Source organism: Lissotriton helveticus, chromosome 8 (assembly GCF_964261635.1).
Source record: "Lissotriton helveticus chromosome 8, aLisHel1.1, whole genome shotgun sequence".
Classification (NCBI taxonomy): Eukaryota; Metazoa; Chordata; class Amphibia; order Caudata; family Salamandridae; genus Lissotriton; species Lissotriton helveticus.
The window spans coordinates 1,421,041,415-1,421,066,980 of NC_136069.1; the positions used below are offsets into that span (position 1 = coordinate 1,421,041,415).

Genomic DNA, 25,566 nt, shown 5'->3' on the forward strand with positions numbered 1-25,566 from the left:
CCAGTGCAGGCTGCCTTTAGTGGGCACCAGGGTGTCGACCCACCACCTCAATCTGCTCCTATTTCCTTTGGCATATTACAGGTTTACACAAAAACAAACAATCTTACGGATTGTTTTTTTGCATGTAAAAGATGCAATATTACCGACCTGTATTGGAGGGCCCGATGTCTGTATTATGCATGTGCAAGGTGGGTACTGTTACAGCCTGGCGTCTCACAATACATATCTGAACTTGCGCACCAGACAGTAGATCATGTCAAATAATGGAGTTTGAGGGCCTGCCAATAATATGCCCTTTTGTCCTATAAGAAGACGGATTAGAGAATAAATGTCTACCTCGGTACCGTCAGTGTTATTCCTGCTTCTGATTGGGTGGAAGCTTGTGGACCTGACTCAGGTGTTCTAGGAGTCCAAAATCTTGGGCCTTCTCTGGAGATAAAGCGCATTCATGTCAAAGACTGTCCGAGGTACGTTTTTGTTCTTAGCAGCCTGAGTGTAATTCTCTGTGATGGGCTGTGCATATGTATGCAGGTGTGACTCTCTTTATGTGTGTTCCTTTAACTGAATGTGTATGTATGATTGTTTGTATGCCTGAGGACGTGTTTAAGTGTATGTGTGTGCATGCAATTAGAAAGGCTTGGATTCCGTCCATCCTCCAATCATGTATTTGATTCTTCATGTGAATCATCACACATTTGCAATGCTTTGAAGTGTACATGACATTATCTACACAATGTTTTGGTACTTTGGCATGCAGTCAAGGCACAGAGTTCTGTTCCACAAGTTGCTTTGGGATTGAAATGTCAAGTGGTCTCATTTACACAAAGATTTGCAAATCGAAATTGAATTTAGATGCAAGAAGATACTGTGGGTATACATTTCCAGACCCTGATTCACATTTGTGAGTAGTTATAAACAGTGGTCAGTACTGCTTACATCGGTATTGTGGATTGTCCGTAGGACTACGTTTACCGATACGTTAAACAATTGTAAGAGTTATCCAAAAAATGCCAGTGAGTGCTTTCCATGGGAAGTCAGAGCAGCAAACATGCTGAAATCACAAGAAGGTGTAGAGAAAGGGCTCCAGTAATGGGTAGGGATATTTAAGAAGGTGTCTTTAAAAACAATCTTTCAAGGACCTCATTAAAAGCTGTGAGGAGCGGATTTACCTCATGGTTTAAGTGATAAATCTGCTCTGTACAATTACACACATTTAGTGTGTGGAAACATCACTCCCGCTACCTCTGAATGTGGAATCATCACACACACAGATACCCAGAGCAGTGTTTCCACAGCCCGGAGATACTGGGAGCTGAAAAATGGAATGCACCTAGAATTAACAGCTGCGGCTGTCCGAGGTAGGAAATCAATATTTATGAGTGCTTCCAAATGTCTTGGTTGCAACCCCCTTTGGGGCACTCCTTTCTGTGACCAATAAAGTTTTCAATAAATTTCAAACAAAAATTCTTGTTCTCTTATTCATGAATTTTATTCATTCATTAGTATTCTTCAATTTGATTTTTTTTGTTACATTATTCTTCAATTTCCTCTGTACTACATGTTAAATTTCCACATGTTAGCTTTACATTGTTCTCCAATGCATTTCGAGCAATATTTGCTCTTCATCAGGGTGTACAGTCATCACAGAGTACCGCGTCCCGGTAATCCTATTTACCCGTTCACGTTTGCTGAACGCCATCGGGTGAATAGGATTACCGCCTTCATACAGGACGGAAACGTCACCCCTGGGAGCAACCTAAAAACACAAAAAATTCTTATTGAAATTGGAAAATTTTGGGGGGAGGAGCCAAGATGGCGATCGGAACGGTCGCATAACCGCCTCGCTCCGTGATCTCTTCCTCCCCGCCACCTATCCTGTATTTTATCCTGCTCGGGGTGTTCCGAATTTGGTCACTGAGGAAGAGCCGTCACTTACCATCCTTTTCCGGGGCTCTGGCGTGCAGTGATTCCGGCGTTCTGCCCTGGTCACTTTGTTGGCCTTCCCGGCCCTGACGCCGGGGCCTCGAGTGCTGTGCCTGCCCGGAGATGATCGGAGTGCCGGCGGTCCGGAACCGGTGGAGAGACCCGATGGTGGGAGCCTGAGAGCCGCGGGCCGGGACCCCCGGGGCAGACCCGCCCCCGCTGGTGGGCCACCCCGCATGTCCGTTCGCCTACCGGCCCGAAGAAGAGAAGCCGCGCTGTCCGGCACCCCTCAAGTGAGAAACCCACTCCTGTTGTTAGTCCCGCCCGGGATCCGGTGCTGGGCTCCCCCCGAGTGCTGTGGGGAGCACGCCCGTTCTTCTGGTGACTCTCCTTTCTCCGCCGAGCGCCATCCGCCGCGGTTTGGCGGTGAGCCCTGGGGCCGCCGGTGCTCCTGATGGACTTGGAAGAACCTGCGGCGATAGCGGAGGGTGCTGTACTTAAGATGGCGGATGGCCCCTCGGGGTGTCTTTCTCCTGGAGACAGGGAGGTTGCCGCATTTGCTTTCTCCAGCCCTCGTTTGGTTTGGGCGGCCCCTACTCGGAGTGCTATCTGGTTTGCCCTGTCTGCTCTGCGGATCGACCTGTCCTTGAAATGTCGAGCCTTGGAGTTGCGGATAGCTGCCATGGTGGCTCCGCCATTTTGTGACGAAGTGTCGTCTCCCCGAATTGTACTGCCTGAAACTTCGCCGGCGGCTGTGCTGGGATCTCCGGCTGGGTGCTCGATTCTATGGGATCTAGCGGACCCGGTGCCGATGCTGCAGTGCTTTCTACATCCTGTTTTCTTTGCTTCGTGCTGGACGGCCCAGATACTGTGCTTGACCACGTGGATCTTTGAGGAACTTTTGCATTCTGACTGTTGCCGAGTTCTCCTGGTTGCTTCTAGTTTGCCGGGACGTTGTTTTGCGGAGATCCCACCGGCTTTTCCTGACTGGTATGGACCCACTGTGTTCTGCTGTTTTTTGGCTGTGGCGGGGTTGGGAAGCTCGACTCTTCATAAAAGTGGACAGGGGTGATCGTGCCCGGATGTCTGTGGGACCCTTTTTACATGGCATCTCCGGGCCTCGTTATTCTGGATGGTTCCTGTTTACATCCTGGTGTAGGCTTTTCTTGACTCTTCTTTTCGACCTCGATTAGTGCATTATTGTTGTGGGGGGGTAGTGTTTTATGTCTCGGTCGCTGGCTCCTCTCCTCTCTCTTTCTTCCTTTTCCTCTCCTTCCTTTTCTTATTCCCCTCTCTTTCTTCGTTATAATTCCCTTTCTCTTTTTCTATATTTCGGGTGACTCTGGGCGACAGGCACGCTGTTTAGTGGGGTAGGCCGTAGCCATTACAGTGATGTAGGGTGGGGGGGGTGTTTGTTATTTTAGTTTGTTTTATTCTATGGTCCCTTTTTTGCCTTTTCCAGGGGGTGGGCTATGTCCCTTGGTGTTTACTCCTCTGTTTCGCTAGCGTCTGCACTTTCTCCTTTTTCGGGGCGGGTGGGCTGTACGTGTGGCGTCCACTTTATTTGTTTGCTGGTATTCTTCCTCTATTCTGCACCTGGTATGGGCGTGTGAGGTCTTTGGGCTTTGCCCTACTGTGGTTGTCTGCTTGCGTGGGGGGCTATTTCCCTCCCGCCCCCCCCCTTCTTTTCTGTATATGTTGCATGACGCGCTGGTAGATATGGTTGCTGCCTCCTTTATATAATGTAAAATGAAACCTCTTTTATCCTGGCGCTGGCGATGTAACGACTTTATTTGCATCCATCCTGTATTTACCCTATCGTATACATTGCTTTGTTATTTTGATTCTCCTGACTTTGCGGCCGGCCCCTGTGGTTGTAGGCCAGCGCTTGTACTTATACGTGTCTTTCAATAAAGGTTTTTAAAAAAAATAAATTAAAAAAAAAAAGAAATTGGAAAATGTCACAAAAGGAAACAAGATATATACCATTTAAAAAAAAAATGGTTGTGCGCAAGCAATCCTTAAAGCATTTATATTGAGGTAGGAAATCACTACTGAATGAACTCCCCAAGTCTGAACAGGTGGCAAAGTGTACTAAATTTACCCATATAAAATCCAAATGGAAAAGCACCTGATGCCCCCAGCCTGGAGATGGGAAAGACTCGAGGCTGGTTGCTGGAGAGACCAACTGTTATCCTCAAGGAAGATTGCTGTTCAGTGCTGTATTTTATTTTGTGCTTAATTTGCATTGCATTATATTCAACAGAAACAGTGGCTAGACAGGTACATTTTTTATTATTTTTCTGTCACACCTAGTCGAAAAGTTCTAGGTAGTTAGACTTTTATTTAAGTCTTTTTTTCTTTTTTTGAGAAAACTTTGTACAATTTCATATATCAAAAAAAGGACAACTGTCAAACAATATTGAACATATAAAGACAATAAAACATAGATATATACACAAACCTACTAATGTGCTATACAGTATACACCAAATATACATTTATACAATGCCTCTAATTATTTCATTATTAAGGCACCAGTCCATCAAATTACAAACAAATAGACAGGCGGACCATAGAGTTCGTAAACAGAGCCTGCCTGTCTAACTAAGCCAGGGACTAGATTGTTACCAGGGGTCACACTACTAGGGGTAAAGATGTAAACATTATTTCATGACCCTAGAGGCGCCCTTCTTATCTTTCCCCAGCTAGGGGTCAACGCGTTTCGAACCGCCGTTCAGTTTAGGGTTTCTCCTCAGGACACGGACTGGAGGTGGCCATAACTGGATATTGTAATCACAGACCACTGTTGTGCGAAGTTGCCAGCGGGGTTTTTTAGATTTCTTCAGGGCTTGTGGAAGTGCAGCGAAGCTCGAGCAAGGGACGGGTGCGTTGGCCGCTCTACGGCACCAGTGCCGCTCTTGTAATCCGTGCTCCTCTGTAAACGTATTTTTCTCTCGTCAGCGCCCCTCTCCTCTCCCTCCTCCTCTTCTGCTTCCTCCTCCTCTTGCCCGCACCCAGGAGTTAGTCACAATCTTTGCCCTGAGCCGAGGGGCGGTGCTGACGGACTTCCGGGTCCAGAGCCTTTCACACCGGAAGTGAATGCAGCCTAATTTGCATTGCAGGCACAACCCTGCCAACACTAGCCAGTTCCCTGAATGCCAAAGCACTGTTTATTTACAGTGCTCTCAACTACCTGCTGAGTCTTGTTGTCGCTGCTCAGTGCTGTTTTAATATTTTGCGCACTTTTTTCTTTACAAGCACAACATTATCACATTTATGCAGTAGCATTTTTTATTTTTCCCACTTTTAGGTCTCTGAGTTAATGCCCCATGAGTGACAAAATGATAAGTGTGAATTCCTAGCAACATTTGGAATATCCCTAGGCCAACAGCGCTCCATACTAGCCATAGCATGAATATTCCTGACAAATTCAGGCTATCACTGGGATAGAAATGGCAAATTCGTGCCTAATTGGACTTTTTCAGGGTCTCTAGATTTGTTTCCAATATATGTGTACATTGTGTTGTAACATCCAACCATCGACAAAGCTTCAACAAAGAGTTTGGCTCCTTCACTCATTTGCTCTTATTCAAGGAAAGTATTTACAGCGCACCTCTTCCAAAGTCTACCAGCCACCACTGCTAACAAGCAGGTCCTCTCTGTAAATTTCATGAAACATATTTATCGATAAAAGAGGCTAATGTGTTTGCATGGTTCAAGCCCAAACCTTATCACCGTATTGTCGGCATCTTAATATTTCATTTCATATAATCACTTAAATCAGGGGTGTCCAGTGTAGGCCCAAGAGGGGACAGAGTCCATTTAGATTTGTAGAAGAAACATTTTTTTTCAGTTAGAACGATTGTATGTAAATCAAATAAATAAAAATAAAATAAATGTATATTTATGTAATGTAGCTAGCATGGCTTTGACTCTCGCACTCACAATGCACATACCTCAGGTAAAGTATTAATTGAAACAATTAATTGACTATGACACCATTCCTGGCCCACACTAATTATCACTACACAAGCAGAGAAAGGGTGCGGCACCTCAAAGAGAAAGATATTGTTCCTTGAACTGTTGGCCTGAAAAAAGTAAGGAGGTGAATATCCAACGTATTGACTGTGAAGTCCTGAAAACGTTGACCTTCCTTCAGAGGCAAGATGACTAAAGCTTATAGCATAGAGTGGTGTTGAAAGATGGAAAATAATGAATGAGCGACACAATCTGCTCAAGAGGAGGAGCCTCTCTTGGCCAGTAGGGTGTCCTGGCTGCTCTTGAAAGGAAATTATGCATTTTTATGGATGGGGAAAATAAGTGCTTCTTGAAATGATAAGGGATTTTGGGAAACTGAGAAAAAGATAACGAGGTTTAAAAGGCTTGAGAGAGACTGAGGTACAGGGGAATGATGATTGGTGGAATGGAAAGTGAAACTTTGACAAAGGAAGGAAAGACATATTTCCAGAATCAGATGTCAGGTGTAATATAAGGAGTGCCCCCACTTCAAAGGCTGTCACCAGTTGTTAATATTGGATCCTCAGAACACCTCTGCAGTATACTCTGGGACCTGTGTACATTACAGAAAAAAAGACTGTCTTGCTCCTAGAGGCCTGCCCTGCTGCTTGAAGACTGCCATGCTCTCAGAGAAGGACAACACTATCTGCTCCCTTTCATCCCATGCTAACCTGAGTGACTGCAAGGTCAGTTAGCTGACCTCCTGGCAGAGCTACAGACACAACAATCTCTAGAGGCCTCTTTTCAATTTCCCAACTGACCTGGTGCACTAAACCTGCATGGACCTTCAACTGAACCTGCCTGTATCCTGCTGGCCTATGCTGGATTTAGTTCTTTATCCCCAAGAGGTGCCTCCTGAGGTCTTGCACCCTGGGCTGGCATCAGTTGAGCTCTTCTTGAGGTGAAAGGTGAAACCTGAAGATTTGGGCTCCTTGTGACCGTGAAAAGGCCTGTTCATTCCAAGACTCTGCTACATGTGACAACCGACAATGAGAAGCTCCAGTGAACCTGACTCTTCACACTACAATGACCGCCAGCGATAACTGACAGTGGGTAGTCTGCACATTGTGCTACAGCAATTACAGACTGAGGTAACCACCAATTCAAAGCTCCAGCAACGACCATCCATGATGCCCGACCAGCGTTTTGCGCTGCAGCAACAACAGCCTGCACCACCCGGCCTGCTCTTTGCATAACAGCGACGACCTTCTGCAACACTCTTCTTGCTCCTCTCGGCCTCCACCACAGCAAATGGAACTCTTCACGCCGGACTTTGAGAAGGTAACTTTTTCAGCTGAACTAAGCTGGTCCTGTATCAGGCTCACTCTCCATCTCAATTGGCCTAAACTTGTGCCTTTCCTCTGGTCTTGCACGGCCAGCTGACCACGAGTTGTATTTTTTTTATTTTAGGCACTATATCTATATGAAACTTTGAAACTGTATATCCATTTTCTACTGATTGAATTTTTGCTGTTCTGGAATTGTTTTATTGATTAAAATGTACCATATTTTTCTAAATTGCTTTGGAATTTATCTTGTATTTGTTTCTGTTAATGTGCTACAGAAATACTTTACACATTGCATCTATATCAAGCCTGACTGCTTTTAATCCTATCTACTAGAGGGTTAAACATAGGTTAGTTTGGGGTCTTTGATGGTTCACCTTAGAAAAAGAATGTGGTTGTTGCCTGAGTGGGGGTTAATCCCCCTCAACCAGTAACCCAATTTCTTACACAAGTATGATGAAAACTTGTCTGCTATGAATTAAATGTGCCATTTGCTGAAAATATGCTTGTTGTTGTCCAGGGTTGTAGTAGTCTGCCTGAATCCTTACTGTCTGCATAACACTTGAAACTCCAGCCTGCCTGAATAATGTGATGTCAGAGATGAAGCATCTCTAGTTTCTCTTGACTTGAATGTGACACTGAGAACCTATTTCAGCAGCTACATATAACACACAACACAAAATATATACTTTGTTTTTCAACAGTGCATTTACATTTGTTTAATACAATATTGCAAAGTTTTCAAGTTCAGGTATATAAGGGAAATTACATTTCAATAATATATTTGTAAGCATGGGTTTGTGTCACACTTGAACAGAGGACACTTGGCAACTATGGAAAATGGGACTCAGACTGTAATTCGATACTGAGACCTGGAGATCAAATAATGATTACTGCAGTAGAGACATTAACCTACTGAACTAACTTGCTCAAAACAATAAACCTTAAACACAACATATGTTTGTACCTTGCAGAAGAAAAATAAATGACAGGGCAGGCTGTTTTCCATAAACTAATAAGAGCCACAGGCAGCACAAAACACATATTTCAACCTTTATTATAGGGGCTCATTATGATGGCGGGCATGGAAAGGCCTCTCCAATACCCACATCCTCCTATGGCGGACGGTACCTGCTAGGCACCACTACCATATTAGTGCCCCTGCTCTGCCCGCCAGGCAATCATTACGATTGCCACCGGCGGAAAAGCGGTGAACGGATTTTGCGTCTGAAGCGATACCCACCTCCATCCTAATAAGGCCGTGGGTAAATCTCATTGTGATGGCGGAACACATGATGTAATTTGAGATGTTATCAGTGATGTCATCAGTGATGTCACTGATCATGGCATGAATGATGTAATATGTGATGTCATCAGCAGTGCATTGCGGGGGCGCGTGTTATAGTTAGCTGAACTAACTATAACTGACAAATTTCTATGGTTTTGTACGAGTGAAATGTCCAACTAACTATAACGTCCCTGAAACCTATGTTTTTTCAGTGAAAAAAATAAATATATATATATATATATATATATATATATATATATATATATATATATATACATGGTAAAAGTGGCATTACAGTTAGACGTAGGAAGCAAACCCAAAGCCATTGAAATAGGTCAGTTATAGGTTAGGGAATTTACTATAATTTGCATTGCCTTCATAAACCGCTAATGATCTCATATATATTTCATTACTCACAATATGTTAAAGGGCATCAATGATGACATCACAGATGACGCTGCAAATGACGTCATTGACGACTTCATCCAATGAATGGGATAGTTTGGAATATATGTACGTTTCATACATTAAGGTATTCAGTGAAGTACATCTAGACCCAATTTTCAATAATGTCGGCAGTGCTACAGTGGGTACCATTTCACAAAATGCAGAACGTGAAGTTTATCTGTGAAACCACCACATTTAATGTGTGAGAAAAGTCTCTGTAGACCTTCATGCGACCAGCAATTTATTAAACTCTAAATCTGTTCACTGTCTTTTTAATCTATGCGTTTAACTGAAAATATTATCACGGGAAGCATGTTTTTCGAGATTCAAAATTCCTTCTTTCAAATACAAGAAGTTTTATTTCAAGGAAATGCATGTTCCAATGTCATTTTGAATGAAAAATACTCACATATAGCAAAATGGCTTTGACCTCAAACTAGTTTTAAAGTGTGTAGAATGTTTGCAAGTTTTTTCTTTACTAAGTAAAATGTTCTCATGAGGTTTTTTTAATGTCTTTTTAGTTCCTCCTGCTATTACATTGCCACAGAAGTCTTTTAATGCCACAGCCGATCGGCAAGAGGTGATAACTTTATTCTGTCGAGCAATCGGCTCCCCGGAACCGCAAATTGGCTGGCACAGGTAATCTAACTTCAATATAGCGGGTAATTTTATTTTATAATTTAAAGACTATTTTAAAATGGAAATGCGTACAGTAGGGGGGAAGATCACTTGTGGACTGGCACGGAGATTCAGATCACAGTGTGGACTGGCACAGAGAAGCAGCCGTGTGCCTTTATGAGCGTCTCGATTGGAAATAAATTGCATGCTATCATAAAATGCCAGGGCCAGAATTATTTTATGAGGTTTAGCGTGTTTTGCAGTCTAGAATATTCACTGTCACATTTGGGTTATGGGTAAGAGGAACTGACTGTAGGTTTCTCTCAGACTTCCCATTAAAATCAGCTGTTCTGCAAAAAAAGATGCTTCCTAGATGAGAGGTAAGAGTGAACCAGATGGTTAGCGCAGTACATCGAAGATGCACACGATGCCGGAAGTACTTTAGTCTGTATGTACATCGTTGTACTCGGTTTACGGTGGTTAAAAAGTATTGTTTCATTATGATGGTTTCTGGCTGCCTACTGTTTAATGGATTAAACTATTGACCTGGCAGCACTTTTAGTTTCATTTTCCAAATATATTTTTCAACAAGCCCTGTGGGTTTAAAAGAAAGCAATATTAAAGGTCCGGGCAACAATTTTTGTGACGCCGGCCTAATCTTTCATAAGGTCCTGCTTTCCGCTTCACAATTGTTACGTGATTTAAAGTTCATTCGGGTAAAACTTCTGTTCAGGCATAACATCAACAACGAATGGAGCTGGAGCACCTTTTACTCACGTCACTAGTATTTTTCATGCTGAAATATAGCACTGAGGCCAGATTTACATTTAACATAATTTCAGACAATTTTTTAATGTTTGCCTAATCGTGTAGATGACAATTATACGACGTCAGCATAATAGGTTAGAAAATAATAGAACATGCACGGTGTTAGTAAATATGTTATTAACATAGACTATGAGATGATTACATTCATATTCATTGTAAAACGTTGACTGTAAACTCCCTATAAAAGACACATATATAATACAATAACTTGATATTAGAAGCAGCCTCGTAATTTAACAGGGAATTATTACTAGTTTGCCAATATATGTGTATTAATGATATGTATATACTGCAGACCTACGTATATGAGAAGCAAAGTGGTTGTACATTAGCATTGATTTAAAAAGACTACAATTAGAACTTTTCTAAAACGATGTTAACAAGACCATACAAGCCGTCAATGTAGCTTGGTGACCTTACATGATAAACAAAATCACATTCCTAAAATAAGCAACACATTGTGCATGTCATGGGAATATTTATGGTGGTAAGATAATGTTATTTCTATTGAATATTTAGAGACTCGTTTTACAAAATAACTTATGAGAACGTGTGTATTGGCAATTAGTCCATAAATTAAATGTACTTGAAAATAAAAGCAGTCAATGCACGAGAAAGAAGAGAACCTACCTATTATGTATTTATTGGAACGTTTTAAAAAGTGCAGAACAAAAACAAAGGGCACAGAGCACTTTAGGTCGACCTGTGTACGATTGTCCAATCCGAAAATATGATTTAATGGTATGTAGATTACAAGGCTTCAAAACAAGTCTCAGTTGTACAAGGCAGTGACCTTGAAAAGACATGTAATTTCAGGCTCTTTTAAATATTTCATACGGTGACACTGTTTTAATGTGTGATGGGATGAAGTTTCATACTTTTAGTGTGCTTCAGATTGTTTTATCTTATTAAAATTTAGTGTTGAGAGGATAAGGGTGATAGAGCTCATTACCTTGCATTTGTTTTTTAAACAATACGTTTTTTGTCAAGATAGTTCTGGATACACGTGTTGAGCATTAAGTAGTATGCATGACAGTTTCAAGAAACTCATTGTCCTGGCTGAAAGGGAATCCTTGAGCCCGGAATCAGTGAGATATTGCTGAATTTTCTGAAGTCTTTAGCATGCTTGGTTCCTCCATGTAGGGCTGCTCTGAGGAGCGAAAGATAAATACTGGGAAGAACTGCTATGAGATTCGATTTACCGTAATGCAACATTGAAAGTATAACTTGATTGAAATCAGTATCTGAATTTCTGAGATGAAATTTGTCATACCTCGAAGGATTCTAACATGAATTTATGCTTCTTTGAGAAGTGAGGATATATGAGCTCTTGGTTTTAACCCCTTCAGTGCCCTATTGACTTACACGTCCAACAAAAATGTTGGTACTAGGATGCCCTTATGATGTATTTATACATCGGTAAAGGATGGGTGGGGGTAGTACCCACAGGTTTTTATTTCCTGTTTCTTGAATGGTTGAACATCTCGTCCTGATGCTGAGGGTGTTGTTTCAGGTTTTGACTATACTAAATCCTTTAGGAGCACAAGCAAACGCTGAAGGAGGTGGCCCGGTGCTTACTTCCAAGCACTATGTCACACACATATCAGATAGGTTGGGAGGACCTCCCAGGTCCATCCAAGGATTTGACTAGCGAGTCGGGCTACAGGATGTTCTTAATGTAGATGTTATTGTCCTTGCCTCCTCCTTAGCCATGAACATCACCTCAAGCAACTCTTTTCTGTTGGTAGGAGGGAGAAGGTCGAAGAGAGGGTGGGAAGAGCCCCTCATTTCCTCTTACCATCATTTCACCACCACCCCAACAACAATAGAATCAAACCTAGATGTGGGTATTGTATGAGGGTGGACTGAGATTATTTGTAGATACTCCCCATGCAAACTGCACTTCCTGATTCAGTTTCAGAGTGTTTCCTCATCTCACAATGCTTCTCTGTCAAAGAGGAGTAGTTGAGGAGGATAGAGGGTTGTGTCTGTCCCAAGCAAGGAGCCAGACAACGTTTGGATTTTCTTCGGCGTAAGAAATAATCTAAACAGTGCCTGATTCTTTTTTTGTCAAACAGACACAGAGTTTGGTGCCTCAGCAATACTCTTTGGATTATTTCTCATCCTCTGAAAAAATCAAACAGCACCAGGTTTATGTCTTGGGGGTAGGTGCAAATTTTTGCGCCCCAGTGAGTAGCGTGGATGCTTGTCAGAATCTGTCTTTTCCTCGGGAAAATTCCAAACAGCTTCCGGGTCCTTGCTAGTGAGAAGCCATGACAACATTTGACTCTCACAATCCTGAGAAGAATTCACAACAGTACCTTTTGCCTCAGTTGGCTAGACAGACAAACACACACACCCTCCCACAAGCACACGAACAGTCTGTACTCCAGAGTGAAGATTTGTTGCTGTTTTTACATTTTTGTGATCCTCAGAAAATACCCAGAGAGTGCTTGGCAGCATGCTGTGCAGCAGACACAGGCACACCTACTTGCTCTAAGCAGAAATCCAGACAGTATTGGGTCCTCGCACATGCACACATAAATGCCAACACATTTGTCTACACCCCAGCAAGGAACAGAACACAGCACGTAGCTCCTCAGTGGGACACAGACACCCTTGTTAAGGCCTGGGGGTCATCCGGGACCTTGAGAAACCTACCTACTGATATTTCTGAATGCTAGATGCCTGGGGGACTTTTTATGTTTGAAGGACTTTTGGGTGGTGTGGCTTGCAATGATACCTATTATTAACCAGAATCCCCTACACAAATCAAACATTGGTTAAAAATGGGTTTCCTTACATTTCTGTGTCAGAACCTGACCTTCTGGGTTGTGTTGGGTACAGCACAATTCCCTCCACCCAGTGTTCCATAAATACTACCTCATGTGTGTGAATGGAACTTATGTAATTAACAGGAGCAGGCCAAATATGTGAAATCAATATAGTGTTTTCAAATAGTCACCATTGAATCTTATTCCTGACCCTGTAGTAGACCCACCCATAAATGTTTGGTACTGCTTTTGTAGAGAGAAGAGTGTTACCATTAGTTTGCAGGACTTTGACATTTGATGGACGTTGTGTGGAGTTTTCTGTCATGATGGGTTTGTAGATGGTGTAGCTTTGTTTCAGATAGTATGTGCAAGCAATGGAGCCAGAATGTGCACCTTTCAGAGACTTGTTCTCATTTATCATCTTCTCTTCTCCTGTCTACACTAACTAATATGTATGGGCAAGAGATAGTGATCAATAGGAAAATAAACTGCAGAACAGTGACATAGACACACAATTCAATCATCATTATCATGCTTTATTCGGCAGATTTAGCCATAAAAGTTGCCACAGAAAAAGCATGCAACTATAAATACAAATAATACAAAAAGTACAACCATAAAACGATGCAAAACAGGTTAAAAGCCTAATAAAGCTTACAGTGGGAGTAGTGCAACTCTACAGCAAACAGCTTCTAATTCATAACCAATTATGAGAAGAATTACATATAGATAAACTGTATATTTCTATATACATACAGGAACTCCAGAATCTCCTCAATGAGTGCGAAGAGTCTTGTTCTACCCTCTCGCCCATTTTAAATTATATTTACAATTCTTTAATAGACTCCTGTATTACAATTAAAAATCTTCCTATTGCACATGCAACATATAAAAATCTCATAATTTTCAAAAGACTAAGAGCTTGATTCCTATTAATAATTTTATACATAATAAAAAGAGTTTTTGAAAACATCTGTTCTTCTAGGAGCCACAAACAATCCAGCACGATGTGTGGCCCACTGCATTTTACATTTAGCCCACATATGCACAAGCCCAGTTCATTTCTCATTGCAGTTATCTTCCTGTCTACATTTCATCGGTTCAGGCCAACTCAAAATGTCAATATCAAATTTCTAAGCTTAGGTCTTGGCAAGGCATCATATGATCATTGCTCCGTCCTTTTACCAGGAACTGAGTGGAGGATTTTCTCCCCAGATAAAACAGATCTTCTCATGCCTTTTTGGCTATAATAGCAGCCCATAGCTCCTGTTTATGTCTAACTTGGGATGCCAGTTCACCTTCCTCTATTTCTCTTTTACACAGATGTGATATTTTGGGGTTCCCTTCTCTACACGGCCACTGTCAAAAATTCAATATAGCTTGCAGTCCCCTGATAATTCTAGGCTGTAAGTTGAAATTCTACTCTCACAGCCTGGATCATAGGTGATGCTGGGAGAGCAAGGAGCTGTTTCACGCATTTACCCTCCTCAAGATTTCAATCCAATTTACCACCTTGAGCTAAAACCTCTGCACCGTATTGGAATTGTGTCTGTACCATTGCATTGAATGCTGATAGATTGGGTCGCAGAGATGGGACTCCATATTTATGCTTGAACTGTTTTAGGCCCATACTGAAAAGAGAGCCTTTGCTTTAAGTGAGTCTACATGGTCCCTCTAATTTAGATTGGTATTGAACCACATGACCAAGTATTTATATTTGTCCACCACCTCAACTTTGGCCTCTCCCAATTCCCAGTTAAATGATCCCTTTCCTTTCCCAAGCTCTATTATTTTAGTCATTTCTAAATTGATAATGAGGCATTTCTTTAAACAGTAATCATGAATAATTTCCCGTTTTTTTTGCAACTCCAATTCTGTTATGTCAAATATCACTAAATCATCATGGTATAGCAGACATGGTATGTGGCTCCCCCCAACTTAGAGCTTCATAGACATAGACACACAAGTCAAGGCAACTCAGCCCTCAAACTCAATGGTTCTAAAACCGAACTGATGATGTTGGGGAACTCTTCTCCTTCCCTGCCCCTAAGCAGCTGGCCCAGCTGTCTGGGAGTGCCACCTACCCCTAAACAGGAGATTAAGAGCTTGGGGGTGTGGCTGGAGCAGGACCTTTCCTTTAAGTCACACGCCAAAAAGACCGCAGGCGTGTGCTTTGGCCTGCTCCGATCAGCTCGGAAGATCTTACCCCTCCTCCCGACGGCCACCAGGAGGCTACTAATCCAGGGGCTCATCATCTCCCGGCTGGATTACAGTAACGCGCTGTTCCTGGGGGCGCCAGAATCTACTCTGAACAAACTGCAGCAAGTACAAAATGCCGCTGCCAGGCTTCTGACAGACCTTCCCAGGTGGCAATCAGCCCGTCCGGCGCTGAAGGCGCTTCACTGGCTTCCAGTCAGAGAGAGGGTGAAGTTTAAGGTACTCTGCATGGCCCATAAAATCTTGCAGGGGAAAGGGCCACCCATCCTTCGTGGTATGGTTCAACCCTACAAGGCCCCCCGCGCTCTTCGCTCAGACCACCAACATCTCCTGCAAGTCGCGAGAGTAAGAAAGGCCAGGTCTGGTGGCAGAAGATTCTCTGTCAATGTGGCTGCTCTGTGGAATTCCCTTCCGCTTGCCTTGCGTTCTGAAACCGGCACCTTACGATTTCGTAAATTTTTAAAGACTTACCTGTTCCCTGCTTAATTGAGTCGTCTCTGTTAGGGCCGCTCTTTCTGGACAAGCGCTGGGATGCCCAAGGGTAACCATGCGCGATACAAAACTCATTAATAATAATAATGCACAAAGGTCCTACTCAAGAGAACTATGAAGGAAGAGACAGTCTCAGATAAGTATCTGGCAAATGTATGTGTTTTTCCCCCACTCCCATTGTAGCTTTAAACATTGTGCCATGATGTAGCATACTTCAATGAAAACAGTGCTTTGACCTAGCAATCAAAAGTGATAACATTTCTTTCATGAACTTTTGCACAATCTTGTAACATGTAAAAAGTTGTTTGCCCATTTGGTTGTAAAATATTTTTGAAAGACGCAAGATATGTTTAGTATGGATTTCAGTCAAAATATTTATTTAAATTATTTGGAGCAAAACCGGTGGTCATTGATTGACCACTGTGGAGTACTTTTCTCTTCATGTTTGTATTCACTTAAGCAATTCTGAAATAAGCCATTTCGCAAATCAACTCCAAAAACCTTCATCACCTCTAGCCAAAACCTTCATCACCGCTTGCCGCTCCCGCTTCGCGGGAGCCGCTGCGCCAGGACACGAGTGAGGACGCCACCACCAGAGGGACTGCATGTCCCAGGGGCCCATTGTTGCTGCCCACACCTGAGCCTGCTCCCACTGATTTCGGAGCCTTCATCACCTCTTGCCGCTCTCGCTTCGCGGGAGCCGCTACGCCAGGACACGAGTGAGGTTGCTGTCACAAGAGGGACTGCATGTCCCAGGGGGCAATTGTTGCTCCCGCACCTGAGCCTGCTCCCGCTGCTATTTAAATCACCACTATCTCCGCTACGCGGACCGCGCGCTGTGCGAAGCCCGGGCCAACGGCGGGCCCGTTTGAGCCCGCTCGAGACAGTGAGAGGCTGGGCTGGGCCCCCCTCTAAGGTGCTGGATTTTAATGGTGGACGTGCTCTTTCAGTAAGTGACCCCTAAGATTAGCACTTGGGCCCACGGTAATAACCTCTGCCCCCAATAGCGGCAACTAAACTGATTAAGCATGACAGCACGGAGGGAAGAGGGAGGAAAGGAGCGGGATTTGGGTACATTGCGGGAACCCTTGATCAGATCATAACCAGGGCCAGTTCCGTGCTTGAACGCGAGATTGCTATCACGGAACAATGCCTTTCCACGGACCCGGTGTTTTCAAAACGATCATCTCTGGGGGGCATAATCAATGTGCGTTCCCCGGAAAGACACCGCCAATTGGGCATCGCAAGGGGTCCCCAGTCGGAGACTGTGAGTTCATATCAAACCCCGATATTAATTAGCAACGAAGGAGAACCCTTGAACCCCCCCCTCACTGCCAGGAAGGACACTGCCAGAGACAATAAAGAACACGGTTACGTGTGTGGCAGAAATCCACAGAGAGGTTACTCAATCCACGGATTTTACAGAGGGGGAGGTGGCAAGAGAAAAAGAAGAGGCACACGTGGAGGCCTACAGCAAAAGGGAAAGAAATCTAAGGCCTCTAAATCTAATAAACAGAGAGATGTGCCACATCCAGATACTTCAATTATTGAAGTCTCACAAGACATTGTGCCCACAGTAATTGCCCCTAGTACAGATGTTATTGGGATTGGCCCAGGGGAGCTGGAGGAAGCGCACTGGCAGAGAATAGGTGCCCTTATTTCATCGTCCCTGGAGCCACTAATGGAAAGACTCGCAGTAATTGAAAATAGACTGGTGAAAATGGAGAGACTGATAATGACCACCCTGGGAGGCATTGAGAGTAAAGTATCAAATTGCGGCCATGTAAATGAGCCAGCGAGGAAGGGTGGAAGGGATCCAGTTGCTTGCACTGGTATCAGGGTAGCATCAACTACAGGCCCGGTCGCCCACCCGTTAGCCCCAGACAGCTCAAGGGGAAGAATAGCGAGTGGAGGCAATGTAGTCCCCCTAGATCTATATGGAGTAAGCCACAGTCATGAAAGGGTTAGAGACAAGAATGAGGCAACGAACCTGTGCTCCAACCCCTGCTTGTACACCTTATGTTATAGTCCTGACTGGCGTCCCTCAATTGGAAGATGGTAAAACTGAAACCCATGATCAACTAAAAAATAAGATAACCCACTGGTTAAACAAAAATAGGTCATTGCCCCAGGATGTAAAGTGTAAAATCCTTTTTGTTAGGCGAGTCAGTTGGGTAGGAGCCAGGACAAAAACATAGCAGGGGACTGTGTTATTATTAATCTCAATGATCCCAGGGTGGTGGATCATGTTTGCTGGGGCCCCTGGACATACTCAGGATCCTCTATCCAGGCCCGGAATTTAAATTATTTTTATATTCCATCAGACTACACACCCAACTCTGAACAATTTGATGTGCATAGAGCCATGCTTAGTCAGCCAGGCAGTCAAAGAGGGGGGGGGTGACAGGGGTGAGGAACGAAGCTTGGCTAGGAGCCCCAGGGGGGGCAAACACATATGGCCAGCAGGTAGTGCCAATGAGGGAGGGGGGAGGGCCGGCACTCCCTTTATACAACAGATACGTACCATCCACTGGGGAAGACACCTTAGTGAAGTGGACTGACTGCAGGGAGGGAAACCAGGCCAAGACCATGTCCCGAGTGTGGCTCCCCGGAACCCAAAACCACAGGGGGAGGAGCCGGCAGGAGAAGTCACACCACATTGATACCAGCTTGTCCCCTGTAATATAAGGACTTCCAGAATTGAGGCGCCCCAAGGTACGATTAGAGCAAGCACAGGCCCAGGCCCCGAGGTAGACACATTAGGGAGCACCATTGAATTAGCATCCTGGAATGTAGCAGGTTTGTCAGCCAAATTTCAAAATCAGGAGTGGCTGGAATATATTAATAAATTCAAAATATTCTGTCTCCAGGAAACCTGGGAGGTAGACCACTCTAATTTTCATCTAGTGGGGTATAAGTCATTTGGGATCCCGGCAAGTAAGTCCATGGCTGGAAGAGAGAGGGGAGGCCTCCTAATATTTGTAGATGTGTGCCTGGAAGGGGGCTGGGTTGAACTAAAATGGAACTTAGAACACATGATAGGCCTCAGGTTTAAAAACAGGTGTCTTAATATAACCCTGGTAAATTTTTATAACTCGGGATGTTCCAGAGTGAGAGAGTTAGACGAAAGACTAAATTACCTGAATGAGCACAAGCAGGGCACAATGGCTCCCATGCTTTTAATCGCAGGGGACTTAAACTGCCACCTGTGCCCAAATCTATTACCCATTAAAGAAGACTGGACCTCCTGTGGTCTAGAGGAGGGACCTCATTTTGAGCACACACTGGAGGGTAGGGAGCTGAGCAGGGTGATGAGTAACCATAGGCTTGATCATACAATGGACCTACTGGTTGCTGACTCTAACACGTTGGTCACCCCCACTTTTAAAGGAAGGGGATGCAGCTCCTTCATTGATTTTATCCTGGTGTCCCAATTGTTAAAGAAATGGGTATGGGGATTTTCCATAGAATTGAATGGTTTTAGTGACCACAACCCCCTAGCACTGTCCCTACTAGGGTCAAATGTAAGTAGGGCTTTAACGAGGGGGGGCGGGTCAAATGTAGAAAAGATCACTGGTCAGGGCAGGCGCCTCAAATGGTTGAGAATCAATGAGGAAAGTTTCTACAGGTCCCTTGCAAAATAGGGTGGACAGCTTTTAGAGAAATGTCTAGACTTATCAACGGAAGGGCCACATCTAGTGGATCTATTTGAAGAAATGGGTCGCCTAATAGATGGCCTTTTAAAAATGACAGGACAGGCCAAATCTAAAAAGGATCCCAGGTGGTTTGACAGCACATGTTCCTCTGCACAGAGAAAGCTAAGAGCCACACTAAGAATGAACCCAAGAGACAAACAAAGGGTGGTGCAATGCAGGCTTAATCATAAGCAGGCGCTAAAGCGACAGAAGAGGGCCTCCAAATTCAAACTTTGAAGGACCTGAGAGGAGCTGCTGAAAGGAAAGACATAATTACCTTCTGGAAGATAATTAATAATCCCTATTTCCAAGATGTAAACAGCCCACAGTTAGGTTCTAATGTTCTCCCGGAACAGTGGGTGGAGCACTTTAAAGGGCTCTACAATCGGAGAAACAGTGAGCCACTGTATAATGGTGAGGGGACGGGGAGGTGGAATGTAAGACTTGAATTCCCCATAGATGAGACTATCACAGGTATTATGGGACTCACTAAAAACAAGGCACCGGGACCGGATGGGATCCTGCAGGACCTCTTTCTAAGTAAGGTGTACCTATGGGCCCCAATCCTAACAAGAATATTAAATGCTGCTATAGCCATGTGGCTACCGCGTTCTTGGTCAACGGCTACAATAGTGCCCATTTTCAAAAAGGGGAATATAGATAACCCTCAGTGTTACTGCCCCATTTCCCTTATAGATGTCACTGCTAAAGTCCTGGGACGTGTTGTTTTAAACCGTCTGATGAATTGGGCTGAGGACGAACAGATCATTACTGATGTCCAGTATAGATTTAGGGCCAAAAGATCCACAACAGATCAATGCATACATTTATATCTCCTGATGGCTAAATACACCATTGCCAGTAATGAAACGGTTTACTTAGTCTTTATGGACCTTACCGCAGCATTTGACTGTGTCAATAGGGAGAAGCTGTGGGTCCAAATGAGTAATCTAGGGGCAGATCAGGATCTTATAAAAATCTTAAAAGCCCTACACTGGAACACCTCTGCTGTTGTAAGGTATAATTTAGAGGGTGAATGCACTGAGTCCTTTACCTGCACTAGTGGGGTGCGACATGGGTGCATTTTGGCACCATTCCTGTTCTCCCTGTATATAAACGGCTTAGAACAAGCCCTATTAAGTCTACATGTGGACTCACCTAGAGTAGGCAGAAGAGCAATCCCTGTCTTGCTCTATGCTGACGACGCGGTATTGCTGGCACGTACTCCACGGGGTCTACAGACATTGATAGACGGCTTCATGGATTTTATGTATAATTTAGATTTGTCTGCCAACTTGACCAAGTCGTATGTAATGGAAACGGGGTCGAAACCACGGAAGTGCTCTAATTACAGAATAGGCGCACACAAATTAGAGAAGGTGCAGTCCTTCTCGTACTTGGGCATTTTAATTGACGGGCATTTACATTTTAAAGCACTACTGGAAGAGCGCTGTAACAGGTGTCTAGCACAGGGGCATTCATGAATTTCGCCACAGATTGGGCTGCTGGTCCCCAGAGCAAATGATGAATTTATACAACTCCATTTGTTAAACTAAAGTAGCATATGGCGCGGAACTCTGGGGGATCGCCAATTCTGATAAACTGCAGACGGAGGAGAATAAATACATGGGAAGGCTCCTCAAGGTCCCACAGGGTGTCCCCTCTTATATTGTTCATGAATAACTGGGTGGGGCCTTTATAGGGGATAGGCTACAGGTTAGACCCCTGCTAGCATGGTTAAAGATCTGGGATAACCCGGAGGCAACGCTGACAAGGCAAATAATTATGGATTGCCTTGGTAGGTACAGGGGAATGAACATTCCTTGGCTGAAGTATCTTAAGGCGGTTTTAGAAAAATTGGTTCCAAAGATCTCTTCCCAAACCCGACCGGAAGGGCAGGCTGGGATGAGGAAAGTGTGAAGGAGAGGTTTACTACTTACAAAATTGCCTCTAGAGAAGAGAGGGAATGGGGCAAACAGTCAGTTAGAGCTTACGGCCTAGTGAAGTCCAATGAAGGAATGGAACTGTACTTAGCCCTCACACACAATGCTCATGACAGATTTCCAATGACACGTTTTAGGCTCAACCTTTTACATTTATTTTAGCTGATCCGGCAGGTTTTTTCAATTTTGCTGAACCAAAGGGCCCCTGCGGCTGCGATCACAATCTCCACAGGACACCCTTCATTTTGTATTATTGTGCCCTTTTTATTCATTGCCCAGGCGCCTTTATTTATTTAGCCTGCTGAAGAAACTCAAATTTAGACATGCCAAGGTCGCTCTTTTATACTTACAAATGGCCCAAGACCCCCTGACCCTGCTCTCCACTCTCTATTACCAGTTTTTTAAGATTAGCACTTAAACTCAGAGAAACGAGAGGATTTGATGGAAGGAGTGGGGACCAGATGGGGGATTAATGGATTGTAAAGAATACCTCTGCATCCCTTTTTTTTTATTGCTGTATAGTTAATAAACAATATATGTATTTTTTAGCAATTCTAACTGTACTTTTATGGTGTTTTGTATAATGCTGAATAAAGATATTTGAATTTGAATTTGAACTCCAAAAACATTGGTCATTGCACTTTGGTTAGACATAGTCCAATTAAATGTTAACCACATAATTAATCAGAATGCGTTCACTAAGCATACATTTACTCTCACCCTTAATTGGTGCAGATCGCCCAGCTTAGCCAGATATTCATTTTCTTTATAGCATATTAGGCTGAAAATATTACTTGGTCTTTTTAATACAATAATCATTGCTTTTCCTCTGACCTGTTTAGTGTATTCCTTAGAGGTCTGCTGGAAAGGTTAATACCATTAAGTCTACTCTGAAATGGTCCCAGCTTGACCAGATTTTATAGCCATTAGGTTCTTTATTTCTGGAGTTACCTATGAGTTATACTATCTACTCATGCACAAGATGAAAATGACTTCATAAAAGTACAGCGTTTCAAAGACAAGTGACATAAATCAAAGAGAATGAGCAAACTGAAACCATTCCAGGACAGGGAGGTAATGACATTTTTCGTGCTGAAGATACTTGTTATTTTCTCTTGCAAAGCAAGTTAAGATCTGTGCTCACAAGCAAAGAGAGTACTGACAGCTTATATACTTTTATTTTACTTTCAATATTCCATTTATGTCTAATGGGAATGTACTTAGAACATTGATTTTTTTCTCGTAAGACTGTAGTTTGTGAAGAACACTACACTAACACTATTCATAATTTCAGTAAGAGAATCTATAACATCAATTTTATCATGAATCATTTGTATGCTCTGTTCCGCGTGTTGCAATTTAGCAAACTGCCAAATATCGGTAGCAAAATTTAGCACGTTGTATGTGCAACAGTTCTGAAATTCCACAGTCAAGTCAAAATATTTTCCTTGGCAACTGGGTACTTTTCCACAGTCAAAATCTGTTACGTTGTGTAAAATGTTGAGAGTATTTATTAGAGGAATCTGTTGTGGTTTCCCATGAGAGTGATAAGAAATGTACATTCATTCAGTGTCGTAACGGAGTAGCTAGAAAATTAAAAAAATCAGTTTGAACTAAAGCTCCCATATCACCAAGCAAGTGAGTCCACATCTCCCTTGCCTTTTCTGTCCAAACACCTAACCATTTATCCTCATACCCTTCTATCCACCGCTGATGTCCATTACTTCACCTTTATATTCTATCATCCATTCATCTTTCATCCATTATTAAATTTTTCCTCATCCCCATCCATTCACTCATCAACCCTGCCATCCATCCATTTATCCACTCTGCCATGCATCCATCCATCCAATCTGCCACTCATCAATTCATCAGCTCTATAATCGATCCTCTCTTCATTTCATCCATACATCTACTCTTCCATCCTTCATCCACTCTGATATCATTCCTTTCACCTATCTAGTGATATATCTATTCACTCCCTCACTCATCAATTCATGCATCCATCCATGCATCCATACAACCATCCCTCCATCTGTCCGTTCGTCCATGCATCCATACATTTGTCCATCCATCCCTTTAATCTGTCATCATGTCACCTGCCCATGTACCTGACAATTCACTCACTCACTCACTCATCCATCCATCCTTGCAGTATGCCATCCTTTCACTTTTCAATCTACCTATCCATACACTCACTCATCTACCCATTTACTCGGCCATCCTTTCATCTGTCCTTCCACTCATCCATTCATTCATTCTGTCTCCAACTCATCTTTTCATTCATCCATCTACCCACTCATCCATACATCTTTCCTTTCACCCTTCCTTTCATTCAATATTCCCGGCTTCTTTCCCGTTTCTATTTACCCATCTTTCCTTCACCCTTGCTCTTGCCTGCCCTTAAGCTTTTGTCTACTGAATTGCAGAGGCACACAAAGAACCTTCCACCTGCTGTAGCTGCTAAACTGGGAGGTTCACAACACCCCAGGTAAAGAGCAGCAAGGGAGAGGAGTGCAGAAAGTGAAAAAACACACTAGTGAAGGAGCTGCCAAAAAGAGACTTAGATTAATGACACAAGAAAGGGGAATAAATCAGAGAGTGGAAACTTTAAAGAAGTAATACAAAAGGGGCCAAACGTGCGTGGGTCAAAACTAAAGAGAGAAGTATGAAAAGAAAAGGAATACAACAAAATGTTGACAAAAAGAAAAGCGAAATGAGGAGGAAGAATAAAGGGAAGAGGTTAAAGGAGGATCATTTGGATCCCTAACCTCTCAGTAGGATGGAGGTATTTATTATTGGCATGCACTAACATTGCTTGTCCGGTAAATTCAAGCTGTGAGTTTGAGCATGCTTAGTTTTCCCCTTCTTAGCATATAAATACTATTCATTTCCAAATCTTTCCCCCAGGACAATGTGGCCAGAAAAAGGACTTGTGTTATTTCTGCACGCCTGGTAATCCCTTTTCATCCATATATTATAGTTTATATCTGAACCAAGAATATCATAATTCTTATAATAAGAAAGCGCTGTTCACCAGCTTGGCGTAGTCGGGGAGTCCGCCGAATACTGCCATATCATTTTGACGCTCTAGGCTGCCCAGTGCGGCCCTGCCTGGCTTTGGGCCTCGCGAACCCTGTGAGGTGTCGCTACAGCCCCCGCTCTCCACCTTGTTTACTGCAGCCCAGTGAATTTTCTCCTTGACCCCTGTGCCCCCGTGGTTATGGACTAGGAGCAGGTACAGGTGTGGCCAGAAGTAGGGCCCAAGAGGAATTGCATTACCCGGGGGGGGGGCGGCGATTGTAGGATGGGCCAGCAGCAGCAAGGTCTGGCTGCAGCCATATACAGAGGATGTTTAGGACATACAACCTCCAAATTGGATTTGGAGGCTTTTATGGTAAAGACAGCAAGGCGAGGTCTTCTTGCAGATTTGTGAAACCATTCAACTGGCACTGTTTCAGGACAACTATTAGAGCAGACTTCTCACATTTTCCAGGTTATACAGCTAATCCAGCCCAGTTTGTTTTCCCTTGTATTCAGGGCCTTATAACCCTCACTTTATGACTGGATGGAGCAACGCAACCAGGGGGCAGACCACAAGTCTCAGCAACCATCAGCTCAGGAAGCCGCCATCATCACGTCTGGTGGCGCTGGCATGAATTGAGCACACCTGCGCTTGTCAGCAGCAGAAAGAGATGGGCAGAGTTTCCCCCATTGGCCTGCGCAGGCGAGCACTGTGGAAGGGAGAACAATGCTATAGCTGTATTGCTGTGCCGTGGTCAAGGAACTAGTTTCTATTACCCTCCCAGAGTGGTTTGCTAGACTGGGACTATTGGGCCACTGGATTATTTGGTAGACTCGTGGTTACCTTTCCCCGGCAACTTGGAATCGGGCCATTTTTGGTAAAGGACACATGGTGCTAAACGGTATTGCGAAGATGAGGGAAAAGAAAGGCCTTCCCAGTAAAACCCCACTCCCTTCCACAGCCCCTCGTGTTTCTACCATAGAAGGCTTCCTCCATCGGGTAGTGGGGGT

General features: G+C 43.6%; 1 protein-coding gene across 1 annotated transcript in view; it reads left to right on the plus strand.

Moving 5' to 3' along the window:
* The window catches only part of NCAM2 (neural cell adhesion molecule 2), an 808,853-nt gene that overhangs the window by 145,436 nt on the left and 637,851 nt on the right, over positions 1-25,566 (plus strand). Inside the window, exon 4 of the mRNA XM_078658362.1 lies at positions 9,486-9,603. Within this exon, the coding sequence (XP_078514488.1) occupies positions 9,486-9,603 (118 nt within the window). The remainder of the gene's footprint in view (positions 1-9,485; positions 9,604-25,566) is intronic.